Source organism: Meleagris gallopavo, chromosome 6 (assembly GCF_905368555.1).
Source record: "Meleagris gallopavo chromosome 6, MGAL_WU_HG_1.1, whole genome shotgun sequence".
In the NCBI taxonomy this organism is placed as follows: domain Eukaryota; kingdom Metazoa; phylum Chordata; class Aves; order Galliformes; family Phasianidae; genus Meleagris; species Meleagris gallopavo.
The window spans coordinates 23,923,130-23,938,959 of record NC_139409.1 but is presented as its reverse complement, the minus strand read 5'-3'; the positions used below and the strand labels follow the sequence as shown (position 1 = coordinate 23,938,959).

Below are 15,830 nucleotides of genomic sequence, written 5' to 3'. Positions count from 1 at the left end.
CCAGACAGTTTGGTACAGCTGAACTTCTAAACCTTGGGCAATAATCTCATTTCTGGATTATATAGAAGAAATTGTGCAATAGAAAAGAATACCATTTCAGAAGCTGAGACCTGCATTTGTACACATTTGCTACCTAAAGGGCAGCCTGATTTAGCTTCTCTTTTAAAAGAGTAAAATGGTGAAAGAGCCTTAAAAGATGTGACACGTTCTCTGTGCATTCCCATAATTGCTTTCTTTCCATTGCATGATTTTTGACGAGATCACACTGGGGAAGGTTGAGCAGCCAAATACAGAACAAAGGTTTCCAGTTAAGCTTGAGAGGGCAGGAAAATTTGAAAGAAACATTTTATAGATTGATCAATGTATTTACCCAATGTCATGCAGTAAAGTTAAGGTAAGAGTCATCTAATTCTGATCTTAAATGCTTTGCTGGGTAAGACAAACTAGTAAACTGCTCTTGCTGCTCATTGCTATTCTTTCTTACATGGTGTTACATATATATTTTTTAAATCCTGCTGGAAAAGGGAGCAGTATCTGATAGAATTCTCCTACTTAACAGAACAGTGATGCAAGACCTTCATTTTAGAACAGCAACAAAAAACATGCAAAGGTTTGGAGTGATGGTCTGTTTGCCATACCACACTGCAAAAAAAGCAAGCAGAAATTACAAACCCTGCTCTGAACTGAGCCATTTCAAAGGATATTTTTAATACAAGATGCATAGTTCCATCCAGTTAAGTGAACTGATGTATTTCCTTGTATTGCTATTTTATTCCAAACTTGAAAAGGGCAAAACCACCATGTTCTAAACCACTGTCTCAGATAAGGATAAATTACACCATCTTGTGGATGTAAAGAGAGCACGGAATACTGAGGATAACCAACACTTCTACTGAGAAGATGCTTCAATTTTAAAAGGCGAATATGATACAAACCTTTGTAGGATCTTTAATTTTATAGTATCTACTACTAGAATGCTGTGTTGTTAGGCACTTCTTTTTTTCCTGAGATAAAATTTTTGCCTGTCTCTTTCTCAGCATGGCTTAAAACAATTCTCACTTAGATAACTATAATTTAATGTTGTGGTTACACTTGTACCTGAAATATGTATTCGGAAATTCACAGGTATTTATATATATGCAAATATAAGAAAACGTTGGAATCTCTGATCAGTCAACATCTCTTCCAATTGATGAAGTCATTTATATTTCTCAATAATATTTTAATTGCATATTCACCCTAATGAGTCACAGAATGTTTAACAGTCTGAACCAGTGAGATTAAGAGATTATTTCATCTACTCTAGATGGCATTTCGATGGGAAATTTAAGTACCAGAGATAAAATGCAGCTCACTGAATTGTTCAGTAGTCATGCATGTTAGTTAATGCACTTCACCTAGAGACTGAGAAAAGAGTTGTAGAAGACTCTGTTATCTATGGTCATTAGCTATTGAGAAATGTGTTAGTTTCATTTCTTCAGATGGTGCTTCTAACACTGCACTGACTACAGATGCCTTGTAGTCTTAGATTTTAAAATTCATTCACTCATTCATTCATCATCCAATTTAATTATTATTGATAGACTTTCATGCAAATGATACAAGACCATGGCAAATACTTTCTTTTGGAATATACAGTGAAGTACCATTTTTGTAGAATGGAAGTGCAAGTGTCCTATTGTAATGTTTTGTCACAGCACATAGTATTCCTGAAAGAAATACCTAGTTTGCAGTCTCATTAAGCTGTGCTTAAATTTCAACTGGAAATTAATTGTCTAATTTCTTGTATGAGTTCTGTAATAGGAAAATTTGGCAGTATTCTGTTCACACTTCTACACTGCATGCCCAAATAGTTTCAAATATTTAACCTATACTGAGAAACTCCTTCATACAGTAGGTTTTTCTAACGTGATGGGAAAATCTCATCCATTACACAGTGTGAAACTGAAGTTTCACTGTTAGAAATCTGAAGAATGTTTTGGCCAAGAAAGACTTCTGCTCAATACCATCACCACTGATGGGTTGGATGAGCTTTTGTGTGTGTTGTTTGGCTGTATTTAGGCTGTTTTCAAAAAGTAACTTGTATGATCTTGCAAACTCTGAATGCCGTTTTTGATGCTCTGTCTCACTCATAACTTCACCTTTCCAGATAATCATTGTGTGATGATGTGTCAGATATGAAGTAGTGTGTGGTAATTGCTACACAAGAGTTCTGGATATATGAAAATGGGTTGTATAATCTGTTTGCTGTATACTATACTAGCAGGCTGCCTATGTGCAAAATATTATTCTTTAATAAAAGCATACATTCTTTAAGACACTGTCAGATAATTCTAACCCTGTCCTGCATCTGGGATGTGTCATATTGCTGAGCTGTTAATGCATAGTAATACTGAAAAATCCCCAGCATGTGAAGATAACCCAAGAGAAAAATAGCGTTTTCATGTGTTGCTTGATATGCTTTCTTACGTCCAAAACTTACCATCTTTATCATGCTCTGAACTCTTTCAACAGTGTTTCAGAGCTCCTATCAAAAGGGTAAATAATAACAAAAATTTAGTTAGGATAATTAGACCACAAAAGTACCACTCAGAAATAGCTTTGTTACATAGGTATAAAAGCAAGCAGAGTCCCTCTCCCTCCCTGTGCAGCTGACGACAGCATCTTTTTACTCACTGAAGATACAAATTAATTAGCCAGAATGTCTATACAAAGCCACATATGTCCTACAGATGTAAATTTAGATTAATATAAGAGTTACAAAGATAAATTGGTCTGCATAAGGTTAAAGCTGTGAAGATATCCTGTACAATGTATATCCTAGTCTTTTATTCATAGTGCTACAGAAAATGTAATATTTAATTATACAATTTTGACTGTCTTAATGTTTTTTTTTTTCAGCAAAGTCACCTAATGCAGCTAAAACTGATTCAAAAATTCAAATTTTGAAATGCAACTTAACAAAATCTCTTATTTTGAGGAACTGTACACAAACTTGGTACTACTGCATTCTTTTGTTCAAATACTTAGCTATACAATCGTGATTTTCCACGAATCTTGGATAAATTGTAGGTGTATGTGTATACCAGAAATTAATTATTCTTTCCCACAATTTAAAAACAAAAATCCCAATACTGCTAGTGCAAAATTTTATAGGCATTAGTTTATAAGCACAACTGACTTCTTGGCTACCACAAGCCAAACGGTGCTATCCCCTCTGCCATCTTTTCCTTGCTAAGATTATCACTAATAGCCAATAAAGCTGATAGATGGTAGCAGGATGGAAGAGTACACCAGTGTGTGTTCACTTATCTCTTTCTTATTCTGATTTTTAGCTCTTCAGGAAAATGCTTTTCTGCAAGTGAGCTCTTAGAAGTGGGATGATAGTTGTTGTCTCTTTTTCCAAAATATTTGGAGAACTGTAAATGTCAGACTGTAGAAAGTACCCAGAGGTGCTGTCCGGGATGCTAAAGCAAAGGGCTCTGCATTTAGCCTGTGTGATTTGAAGAGTGCCTTTGCCAACACTTACAACACTGTTCTAGCCCCAGGCTTATTTGGTAAGCTCTGTGTGTTTTGAGGTTGTGTAGTCTGTTCACTTCAGGCAAGTGAAACGAGAAGTTAGGTTCTTGCTTTCAGTTCTATACTGCATCACTTCTAACAAAATAAAAGAGGAAATTCCATACCTGGGAAGAAGGTAGCATAATTTCTTCTAAGGGCTGGTGAGTTAGCTGGGCAATGTGCTCAAGAATGCAGTCGTACATGTTCAAATGTTTTACGTTATTTTGATTCCTGTCCCCTTGGGTTCTACATTCTAATGCCATTGTTTTTGTTGCCCGAAAAAAAAAGTTCTGCAGTCATGATTTTTTGAAATAGATATATCTTGTATCTTACAGAATTTATTAGAAAGTCTTCACACATTGTCGTGTGGAGATGCAGAAAATAAATGTAAGTATAGGACAGATACTGAAACGTAGTTGGCAGATCTGTGTTGGTGTTTAAGTGTAACGTGAGCTAATATCACGGATTTAAGAAAGCTAAAGTAACTCTAGTATATGTAGGAAGTTACTGTGACTTGAAGTGGTAGCGCAGAGTTTGTTCTCAAAATGGAATGTTTAAGTACTCTCATTAAATATAATAACACAAAATTGCTGTAAAAATTGCCCGCTTCTAGGTGGTGATCTGTACATACATTTGTTGATTTGTTTAGTTAATACCAAGTTACTGGTGCACTGAATTCTCTTTTTCTACCTTACAGGTCTGTTACCACAGCTATTAGGAGTAGCACCAGAGAAGGCCATAAAACTTACTGTAAGTTTGCAAATTGATTATTCTTGCATTTCCTCACATTTTAAAGTCCATCTAATTACAGTTAGCTTGTTAAGGATTTTTATTCTTTATGTGTCAGCTAGTTGATAAAGCACATTCCATGGTTTTTGCTTGATAGAAACTTAATTGCACAAAGCAACTGTTTATATCTCACTTGTGAACACTGCAAGTGGCATACAAGTCACATGTTTCTAAGCATATTTTAAGAATCTTACTGAAAACTTATTTTTGGATTGGCTCCAAAATATAACAAGCTTATTCAACTTCTTCATCTGTCTGCTTGTTTGTAAGTAGTGCAGGGCTTTGGTTTCACCTCTTAGCAAGAATGAGTAATTATTTATTGAGATTGGAGGACTTTTGTTTCTGTTTCTTCACATAGTTCCTGTATGTTTAATTTTTGCACTACAGGAGACAATTTGAACATGGAGTGAAGTGTTGATAAAAAAGGAACTTGTTTGCATGCATTTTTTTTCCCTAAATGTCTGTCTTCTGTAATTTTGTTATTTCTTGAATGATTTGAAAACACTGAATAATTTCTCATTATAGGCCGATCTTAATGCAATGGTTATTCACAAAAGCTGATAGAATGCATTTTAAAACGTGAAAGATACTTACTGCTGTTAAGTGGATTACTATTGCATTAAAACTTATTACTGAACGTTGTGATATTTGTTTAGAACTATACTTCAATTTGCAAATGTTGTGAATATTTCTAAAATCTTAAATGAGTTTATCATTAAGTTTTGATAATGATTATTTAATTACCAATTGTTATCATTTTTCTCCGACGATTCAAAACTGAATGTTGCAAATCTTTGTCGGGAAGAAAACAACAGTCAACTTTAATGTCATAAAAAATCTAAGATTGGTTTAGTATCTTTTAACTGCATGAATGTATTTGCATTTTTAGTTGCACAAAACCAGAATTTTCCCCAACCTTGTAATTTATTGGCTTTCATCAATGTTTGTTTTTTAAGGTTAATGATTTTGTGAGAGATAAGTTTATGAGTAAAGATGGCTCCGTCCCACTGGCTGCAGAAATTCTTGCTGGTGGCTGTGTAAGTATCTTTAATTTCCTTAATTTGAGATACATGAAAGTACGGTGTGTAAGATTACCTATGTGGACTAAGGCTTCTGTTTAACTACAGATCCGGTTCAAGAGCAGACTCTCCTAGAGCATCTCAGTTCTTTCCTAGATAGGCCAGCCACTCTTGATGAAAGGGTAAATGTATCTGTGCATCATGCCTGTAACTGCACTGTATAATTCTCGCAGCTTAGTTTGTTTCCTTAATACAGAATCTGTCTTTGTGAGTGTTGGCTGTAGCTTATGGTCTAAAGAGGATTCATGCTAACCTTTCCAGAAATTAATAATTAGCTACTACTTTGTGGCACCCACTCTGCCACGTCACTTCTTTCCTGATGTGTTATTGCGCCCACTAATTTTCACTTTTTGCAGCAATACTGGCTGTTTGAAATGGCAAAAACTACTCATGCTTCCTTGAGTTCTCAGCAGACGTAGGCTGTCTAATGTTAACTCAGTACATAATGCGTTCCTGAATGTAGGCTGCACTTAAAATCCACTACGTTTTTCAGATTGTTTTCCTTGCACTGAGTGGTATCTTAATGAACAAGTGGTATATTCCTGGGTAAATGATAATACTTCACATTTTGGTCTAGTTCTGTCTGTTCATGTTACAGCTTACTTTACCTGGTGTATTGATTTTGTTGTGGCAAATGTAAATACGTTAAGTAAAATGAATAGTTATTCAAAGACCAGTGCACTTTGCAGATAAAGAACAGTGTTTATTTAAACGGCTTTGATCACCGGGGCATAGCAATGTTGGTATATTTTCAATCTATCTTTGTTTCTGCTGTCATAAGACAGATGAGGTCACATTTTCAAGCACTTCTACCTGTGTTGAAAACTACATTGAGCAGCAACTTAAAAACAAATTCTTGCATCTCAGCCTCAGTCGGTGCAGAGATCCATTCTGTGTGTGCTCACGGAGAGCATACTACAGATTATCTCAGCCTGGGGTGCAGTGGCTTGATGCCTCACGGGCTGAGAAGCTCCGGCTTTCTGTAGCGCTCAGGAGATGGGGCAGGATTTGGCTGCTGTCTCACTGCGCCCTGTTTGATCACTGACCTGTTGTAGACTGCCAGGTAGGATCCCCTTGTTCTGTAACTCTAGTAGAATTCAGGGGAGGAAAAAAAAAGAAAGGGGGAAGGGGGGCGGGGGGAGAAGAATGTGGGGCTCTGAAATCCTAAATAAAAAGCATGCTGTAAGTGAAGGGAAAATGCAATAAACTACTTGCAGAGTAAAAAGTATTTGCCCCTTACACTAATAAAACATCTTATGAACATAGCAGCCATAGAAACTCAGCGAAATTTTCGTTTAAAATGTCATTTATTCTGGAGTTTTTATTTTTACAGACTGCTGTGAATTTTTTAATGCAGTAGAAAAAGCACTCTTTACGGAGACCTGTCATTCACCGGCAAGCTTTTTGCCAGCAGTTCATCATAAACCAGGGATCTGCTTTCAGAGATAGGTGGCTTGAGATGTATTTTAAACGTGCTGTAACTGTTGGCTCGTTGCATTTGGAATTCGAAATACATATGAAGAACGGGATGCTGCATGAGGTTCTAGCAGCAGACGTGCGGTGGCAGAATGCCCTGAGTTTCCTTTCAACTGTGAAGTGCTCCTTTTAACTTAAGGGCATAGTCTGGTGCCAGGCAGATAGGTTGCAACTTGTCTCAGCTGCAGGTGGTCTTTGTTTTTTTGTAATTTTAAACCGAATTCAGCCTAGTAACACAGACTGTCATTACAAGTGGTGCTTAACTTTTCGAGGAAAAGAGATGGGTTTTCCTTTCATGATATAAACATGCATAAAATGTGAAATGCCACAGGCAGATCTCTCCTAGAGCTTCTAGAGTTGGACTGGCCCAACCTTTTGTCCCAGTTTCAGTTCGTGTGAAAGTTGTGCTTTCAGTGGAAGCAGCAAGGACATCGTTGAATGCTTTTGAAAATTTTTGGTCTTGGATTTTACCTCGTTTGAAAGCATAGCAATCCTTTATAAGGGAGGCAAGGAGAGAGGAGAGTATGATGTGTTACAGTCTAAAAAGGGGCAGCCAGCTAAGAGGTGTTGTATAAAAAGAAACCTGCCCTACCACCTTTCCACTCTCCACATCTAGTTTTCAGCTGTGATTGTGTTACAAACACTGAGATTACGTTTTCCTTTCTCCGTGCTTGTATTTTCCTGGAGCCCATTCACTGCTTATGCGAGGGTTTTGTGCTGGATTCAGTGCTTTAAATAAGATTTCAGTGCTTTAAATACCAGCCCCACGAGTTCGTTACAGCATTAATACCTAAGAAAGGGAGGACCAAGCAGATTCTTGGGTGTTTCTGGCTGTTCAGTAACACAAAGGGCTTTGAAGGGGTCAGTATCACCTGAGCAGCTCCTCTCTGCTGTTCGTCCAACCATTGCCAGGCGTTGACTTTTAAGTCCCTAAGGAGCTCGCTTTGCATCATAATTACTGAGAATTAGTACACATGGCTGACTTTTGCACTTGTAACTAAAGCTGATTGTTTCATTGAACAAGTCTTTTTCTATTTTGTAAACTGTTTTCTCTGCTGAAAAAAAAAGAAGAAGAAAATAGAAAGATCTTTTAGTCCGTGACCTCGTGGCACTTAGTTCAGTAAGCAGGGTGTTTCATAGCTTATTATGTGAAGATGAAAGTGATAGATTGTCTGAGATTTTTTTTTGAGACCTCCAGGAATACAATTAAAAATACAACCCTGATGTTTTTATACAGAATCTTAAGGAGGATTTCTATGTAAACAGTTGCTTCAAAATTTCCATCTCCTTTGTAGGGATTTGTCTTAGTGACTCTAGTGTTTGCTATCTATGAAAATATATGGAAAGATTTGCTCAATGCCTGACACCTACCATGAACGCAGGCCTCTACTGTGTAGTTAGGACTCATCCAAATCCTATATAGCTCTTACCATTACTACAACAGTGAAGAGCTCCAGTACTAAGATGTAGCATAATGATATTATAGAGCTATGATCTGCTAAGCATCTAAACTACAAATCTGACTTAGCCTCCTCAAAAGAAAAAGTGCAAAAATATGTTAGGTTTGATTTCAGCTGGTGCTGGCTGTAACTTCCTTTCAGGGAAAAGGATGAGTTTGAGGAAGCACTAAATTCAGCTTGAAATCTCTTCATTTACGGTGACGGTAATCTTGTAGGTTATATAAATCTTTGTTTTCTGTTATCTTTCATTTATATATTGAAGTAAAGAATAATCACCATTCCTACTGATTTTATATTACTTGCTTCTTTTAAACCTAATTTCCTGAAAAGCTTCATTAAAAACAGATTGATTTTTTTTTTTATACAGTGCTGATTATTATTCCTATTTTGGGATTATATTAGCAGATTAAAAGCTCTTTAAAAGTGGCATAGAGATTATTATTATTACTATTATTTTTTAACTGCTGCCACTTAGTTACTGGTAAGCTTTCAGATGAGACAATAATTTTGCTTATTTCCATAAATACGAAGCAGTTCCACATTTAACTGAAAAATATGGTTTGTCTCTGGAATTGTCAGTTGGAAGAAATGTGAAGATTCAAAATAGAGTGCTTAGAAAATACATACAAAATATTAAGAAAAATGGAGGAAGTGTTGTAGCACGGCTGAAAAGAAACAGCTTTTTAATATATGTGGACTTGTCTGCATATAGCAATACAATTATAGAGGTAAATCAGAGGCCTGATGTTCTACAAGAAAAGGGAAAAACATTTTGCTTTGTAACCTTTCCTCCTACTCTCCCTCCTCTTTCCAAGTGCACAGTCTTTTTCTTCCCAGCTGCTCAGTGTGCACTCACTATTAGCCAGTTTAAGTCATGTAGCACAGTACAATTACAGACCCCGTACAGATCTGCTTTTATTTAAGCTGTCAAGGCAATTATAGGCATATTTCTAGAGACTTTATAGCAATCACAATAAAGTTGAAACATAATGGACCTGCTTGGGCAACCTCAACTCTGCCATGGAACATAAAAATTAGATATGATTAAGATGGGGTTCATCTAGAAAGTGCAAAATCCTGTCCTGAACTAATTTTTATAAAGGAATATGATGTGAAATTCCAGATGAATTGTGTCACATAACCAGTCCAGTGCAAATAGTTTTATTAAGCTATTCACAGCATTTTTTTTATGTTTCAGAGAGTAATAAAGATAAGTCTACATCTGAGCTGCATTTTCTCTGTTGAATTTTACTAGAGGCAGAGAGATGGACCATGATTCTTAGATCACTTACAGAAATTCAGACATTGCTAAGTTGTGTCTGAAGGTATCAATCTTTTTTTTTCATTATTCAGAAACCTAAATCTGACAAAATTCTCTTCTATTTGGCAAGGAACTCTGAGCAATGGGTAAAAATGAAACTGAGCGTTAAGTAGGTGGAGGGGGTGGAATCTCTGTATGTAGATCTGAAAAAAAAGAATTACAAACTGCTATTGCAGAGACCAGTTTTGGTATAGTTTATTGAGATGGTTAAGTAATAATGGTTTTCTTTATGATTGCTCATATTAGCTTTGAAAGCAAATGGCATATGTTTCTTGTATTGTTAGCAGATTTACTCTAAGAAGTCCATTCTCCCTGTAGCCAGAGACCATAACTTCCATTTCACCTTAAAGGGCAGTTGTATATACACATATAAAAGCCCAACGGTCGCATTTCTAGCTTATGGAAAGGTTCAAAGGGCTCCTAAAACTATTCTTTTTCCTGATGAAAATTAAAGCTTACTACATGGAATTTATTTTGTTAAATAAATGAATTAGATTTAAAGTATGTTTAATTAATGTAATGGAACAAAATACACTGAATATAGTGTAATTCATTCGATATTGAAACGTATGGTTTCTCCTCTAAGCTACTAATTGCAGTTGTTTTTAGCATACTGGTTCTGACCGATGTTAAACTTCTGGTTAAAAAAAAAAAAAAAGAGGAGCATTTCGATATGGGCTTAAATATAACTTCACTTTTGCAAACCCATTCTGTTTCAACACTGCTCTGTTTTAAGCATCTGCAGCTAAATTTCATCTGATTTTTATTTTAGAGCCTTACAGTGAAGCTGGGGAAGGCAGCGTATGGTAACACGATAACCCTTCCAAGAGGTTTTACCAAAGGGTGGGGATGTTCCTGGTGTAGGGTTCCTACTTTTCTGTGACCTCACCCCACATTTCCTTGCAGGTTTGGATGTTTTAAAAAATAGTTTTACTGAATCTTTTCCCCAGTCATACCTGTTTAAACTGGCTTTTCCTGAAAACAGTCAGAAGTTACATGGAATGTGATTTCATTCCACTGAATTTTCCTTTTAGACTAGTTCATTTCATTTTATTTTTTTTCTAAGATTATTTTCCTATTACAAATTAGAGGTACTTTCCTCTTTCCCTTCCCCCTTCCTCTTCCTTTTGACTTCCCTTCTTCCTTAAGAAAATAAAAATAGAGAGGGACCAGGATGAAGGATGGAAGTGGATTTGTACAAACTCTTAAACTAGATGGGGTTTGTAGGTTTATGTTGATATCTGTCAGATTGCAGAACAGATCAGTTCTATCTACTAAAAAGACCATTTTTTACAAGAAGTATACCACATATTCTTTCCATTCTTTTTTTTCCTATATTAGAAGTATTGACTAAAAATTTACATGAAGATGCATTATAGCTTAAAAAATTATTGTTTTGATAATTGTTTTTTATTAGGCATTCATTTCTCCTGTTATTACTTCTTTTAAAAGCAGTAAAATATTGTAGTGTTTACCTGTGCAGGTTTAAAAAAAAAAGAAAAAAAAAAAAAAAAAAGAAACAAAACCTCAAACTCAAATTGGGAATTAAAGTAGCTTTCTGTGAGAAAAAGGAAGATATTTATGATGTCACAGTAATTTATGATGTGACCAAGAAATAATGGGTCACAATTTTAATATAGCTACCATGCCGTAAGACTTGAAAGGTCTGTAAATCATTAAATAATTCCACAACTAGTCAAAATAGACAAGTAGAGCAGACAGAGCCAAATGTTAACATATTTGACAGGTCTGTAGCTTAATTGCTTTTATAATGCCAATCAAGAAGGCTCCACTTTGATTTTTTTGGCTAGGCTTCTAAGAACTGAATTACCTATAACACAGAAAATATAGAATCTGCAATTTTATTTTTTTTTTTTCCCATAGCAGAGTTGGTCTGTGCTTATAAAGAAACCATGCTCCTGTTAGTTTCTGTGTAGGCAGGTTATTAATAAACTATTTCTGGAAATTCTCACAAGTTGTATCTGAATTTTGCTTATCTATATGAAGCAGTAGCAGGAATGCACTTCTGTTCAGGCTAATTGCTATCCTATTTATGAGCATTTTAAGTGAATGTTTGAAGGGGCTTGCTTTGCATTTTATGTACATGTGGACATTAACAAGACTTGGTGATTACAGCTCTATTTGCTGTTTGTGCAGCCTAAGCTTAGACCTCAACCAGTCCAAGAGAAGTCTGTCCTGGGAAGACAAAGATTAGCTGGAGAAAAACACAGTTCTGCCTGAGCAGCATGAAAGCTGTTTCTGTGCTAGCCTGGTCTGGGGAGTGAAAAGCAGATGATTGAGGGCTGAGGAAATCTCCTCATGATCTGAAGAAAAGGTATTTACTACATGAACTCCCATTGCTAAAGAGCATTATCAGAATTCTGTATAGATAGGGCTGCAGATGAGAGGACACAAAATAGCACAAGATGGCTTGTCTGGGTTTTTGAAGCCTGGCTTTATCTGAAGAAATGTAACACAGAACCAACCTTTTGAGAACCCAGTGTGATTTACCCTTGACACAGAGTGCCACATAATTAAGGTTTTCACCTTTGAAATATATAAGAAAAACAGTCACTTTGGACAGCTGTCTGTTACTCGGCATCTCTTCTGGTAACAGTGAACTCCATAGTGAAACCACATATGCAGCCACTCAACACAATTCGTCTCACACTTTTGTGACCTTAGGGCATATGAACACCAAGACTCTCACGGGTAGTTTGGAGCCCTGTAGTGGCACTCTGTAAATCTGGCTCTTCTGATCCTGTTCTGTCATGAAGTTACACGTGATTTTTTGGTACATCATTTAATATTTATGGGCCTTAGTTGCCTCTTATACAGTGAGGATGGTGATACTTCCATTCTTCAATCCTTTTAGTACATTTTTAATTTATATTATTTACTTAAAAAAAAAAAACACCTTTATGTTTGTACAATGCTTAGTACTTTCAGAGCTTTGACTTAAATTAGGATTAGCATACACTAGCAAATGCACAGGGAAACAGGTGGTAAAGAGTAATATCCTGGGATTGAGTGCAGTAGCCCATATGACTGAATATGGTACGTAGTTGACTACAAATTTTGAATCTTGCACCACGTGGTTGTATTGTAAATCAAATGAGTAAGCAAAGCATTGCAGACAATTTCTTTTGCAGACGCTGACTCTGGATAATTGTATAATACTGTGCTTATGTATTTTAATGGTTGCCATTAATCGCCATAATTGCTGTCCCTGGATGATATTGTTGGAAATATTAACACTCTAATAACAGTAGTAATCCTTTTATTTATCCATAAGCTTAGAAGATGATATGTGACAAGTTAGGTACAGAAAATCTAGGATAACCCTAAACGCTCTTAGCTGAAAACAGGAAAAACCTAATGGCTTGAAGCTAGTAAATAAGGTTAATTAAAAGTGCTGGAAGAGCTGATGATCAATAGTGATGAAAAGAGAAGAATCACAACCTAATGCTTTCTTTTGGGATGGAAAATACAGAATTTTCTTTGTGAATTACAAGCTGTATTCTTTTCAGAATGTACACTGAAGCTTTCAAATGCAGATTTGGAAAGCCTTTGGAGAGTTAGGTCTGGCGTACTCATTTCTTATCTAGTCTCATAAGGGCACAGAATGCACTTATGTGAAAAAGAACAAGGATTCCTTGCCTTAGTGTAATGAAGGATGTGAAAATCTGTTTATTTGCCAGTAAAGTTTATTACAAGATTATTTGAATATGTGAAGAAATAGAAAACATTCCAACTTCTTAAACTGGAGTAGTGTTAAGCCAGCTGCTGTTATTAAATATTTTTTTTTTTTTACAGAATGGATTGTATTTCTCCATCGACAAAAAAAAAAATACCACAACTATTTCTGCTTCTCCCTGCTGTTCTATAAAATAGGAAAGTAGAGGGAGGAATGTGATAGGCATTACTGTATGACTGTACAAGGCTATACCGCCATCGAGAGGTGCTGGGTGATATACCAAGTGCAGAGTTGAATAACTGCAAAAGTGGGGAGAAAAAAAAAATTCACACGTGCATACCTAGCCCTCCGTGTGTTAAAACACAATAAACATTTTGTAGGCATGCGGATTTCTAGTGATCTGTGTATGAGGAGTTGATGGATGGTGCAGGTATTTCTCTTTGATTTTCTTGCTTTATATCATACAAGACCGTAAGTGCTTGTGAATAGGTCAAATGTTAAATACTTTTAGAATAATATGAGCCCTTTGTGGGACCTTTCAGATAATTATGCACTAGCTCTAGGTATTCACTCCTGTAAATGAGCCAACATTCCCGTTTTTATTTAATCACATGATAATAACTGGAAAGTAATAAATGTGCTTTTCCAATAAGATCATTTGTTTATTTAAAAAAAATATATATGATTGGAAGAGGAGATAAAGAATTCTGAGTTGAGGGTATTCAGTGTAAAAAAATTGATGTTACTGGTAACTATCTGTACTCAAGAGTTTATAAAAGTTATCCCATCATGATTTTTATGACACGTAATAGAGAAATCATTAGGTTTGAGCAACCTGAGCTTAAACTGTGTTTATTCTGGCCAAGAAAATAGTTTCCAAGTTCTTACCTTTGGGAACATATTTTAAAATAATTTTTAAATGAGGTACACTTTTAACTGTGAAAGGTGCCAAACAAGAAGTTAATGTTCTTCAACTTTTTGTCAAATAAAATGAGCAGGCTGATAACATTGATCATGTTTTGTGTGTCTTTTCCACAACAGTTTATGCCAGCACCTTGAAGAGGGAAAATAAACAAATAAACAAATAAATAAACAACAGATTTCTTTCATTACATTCACTATGTAAAAACTCAGAAGACAGAAACAATGCTATTGTGATTCAAGCTACTGATTTAGAGATCAGGATATCTGGAGACTGTTACTAGTTGCTTGTTTGAGCTTGGGGGACACACACACAGGGCATACAATTAACCTCCTTACCTCAAATCCCCTTCTTGTAAAAGTAGAGCCATTGTGCTTCCCTCACAGGAGCACTGGGAGGAAATAGCCATTAATATTTATGAGACACTTGCATACTGTGATGATGAATAACGCAATAGGAGTTACCAGTACTAGACAAGCAAGAAATCATTTCATTAGACAATATAGTAGCCATCTCCAGTTTGCTTCCCCTCCCTTTTGAGAATAGGGAGCTGCAGTTGCCATCATGGATGATTAAATAACAGGGTGATAAAAGCTCCCCACGAGGTGACTGTACTTGTTACCACTGGAAGTGCCTGTGCACTGGCTGATATCAAACCATCCTTCGTCTCCACTGCAGGGTAGGCAGGTGGTGGGGTACTACTGACACCTACTACAATAGGTCCTGCCAAGACCTTCTGTCGGGTATTGTCTGGCTTATCACCTTCAATTACTCATCATTTGATGTTTGGTGTATATGTTCCATCAAATTCAGAGGATGACAAAGGTGCAAAGGGTTCTGGAGTAGTACCTAAGTGGTTTTGCAGAAGAACTTCAATGGAAATTTTCAGTGTCTTTTGTTAGAGGAACAGCTTGGGCAACAAAACCAGTAGTATTCACATCAGCTGTTTTAGTGTTTTTGGTAATGCCTGGTGCGTACAGGTCTCAGAGCTTTAAAAATTTGAATACAGTGAGCATGACTGTGGGTAAGTGGTGGGTAAGTAATAGCATCCCCATTTTTCAAATAGCAAGCTGAAACAGAGAGAGTCTTGTGTGATTTACCCAGAGCCACAAACATGTAACGCTCCCAGGTACTGCCACAGCCAGACTGGACGTGCAAACATTTGTATGTGCTAGCACTTTAAATACTTCCCACTCGTTAGAATTCAGAAATTATTTGCCTTTATTCTCTATTAAAAACAGATCTCTTTCTGTTTCCTTTCTCTAAATATGGCATTCACTTATAAACATTTTATAGATTTTTAAATTACTCAATGTTTTGGTACATTAATAATCATCAATTAAGCTTAATTTTGTTGTCATCTTTTGAGTATTGATATGGTTTTCCTGTAGTGAAAATTAAAGAAACACTTCCCATGGAGTCATGGTACAATGTAATGCAAGAATATCACACTGAGAGAAAGTAGTTTATTTGTGCTAACATAGATCAGTTGATATGAGTTTTTAAATTAATGTACTTTAGAGGATGA

The 15,830-nt window shown here is 36.0% G+C and overlaps 1 protein-coding gene across 2 annotated transcripts in view; it reads left to right on the top strand.

The window, feature by feature from the left end:
• SLC25A13 (solute carrier family 25 member 13) overlaps positions 1–15,830 on the top strand; it is a 93,417-nt gene that overhangs the window by 58,836 nt on the left and 18,751 nt on the right. For both annotated transcript variants that reach the window (XM_085227473.1, XM_010712549.4), the window contains exons 12-13: positions 4,256–4,308; positions 5,304–5,384. In XM_085227473.1, coding sequence (XP_085083599.1) covers positions 4,256–4,308; positions 5,304–5,384 — 134 coding nt within the window. The remainder of the gene's footprint in view (positions 1–4,255; positions 4,309–5,303; positions 5,385–15,830) is intronic.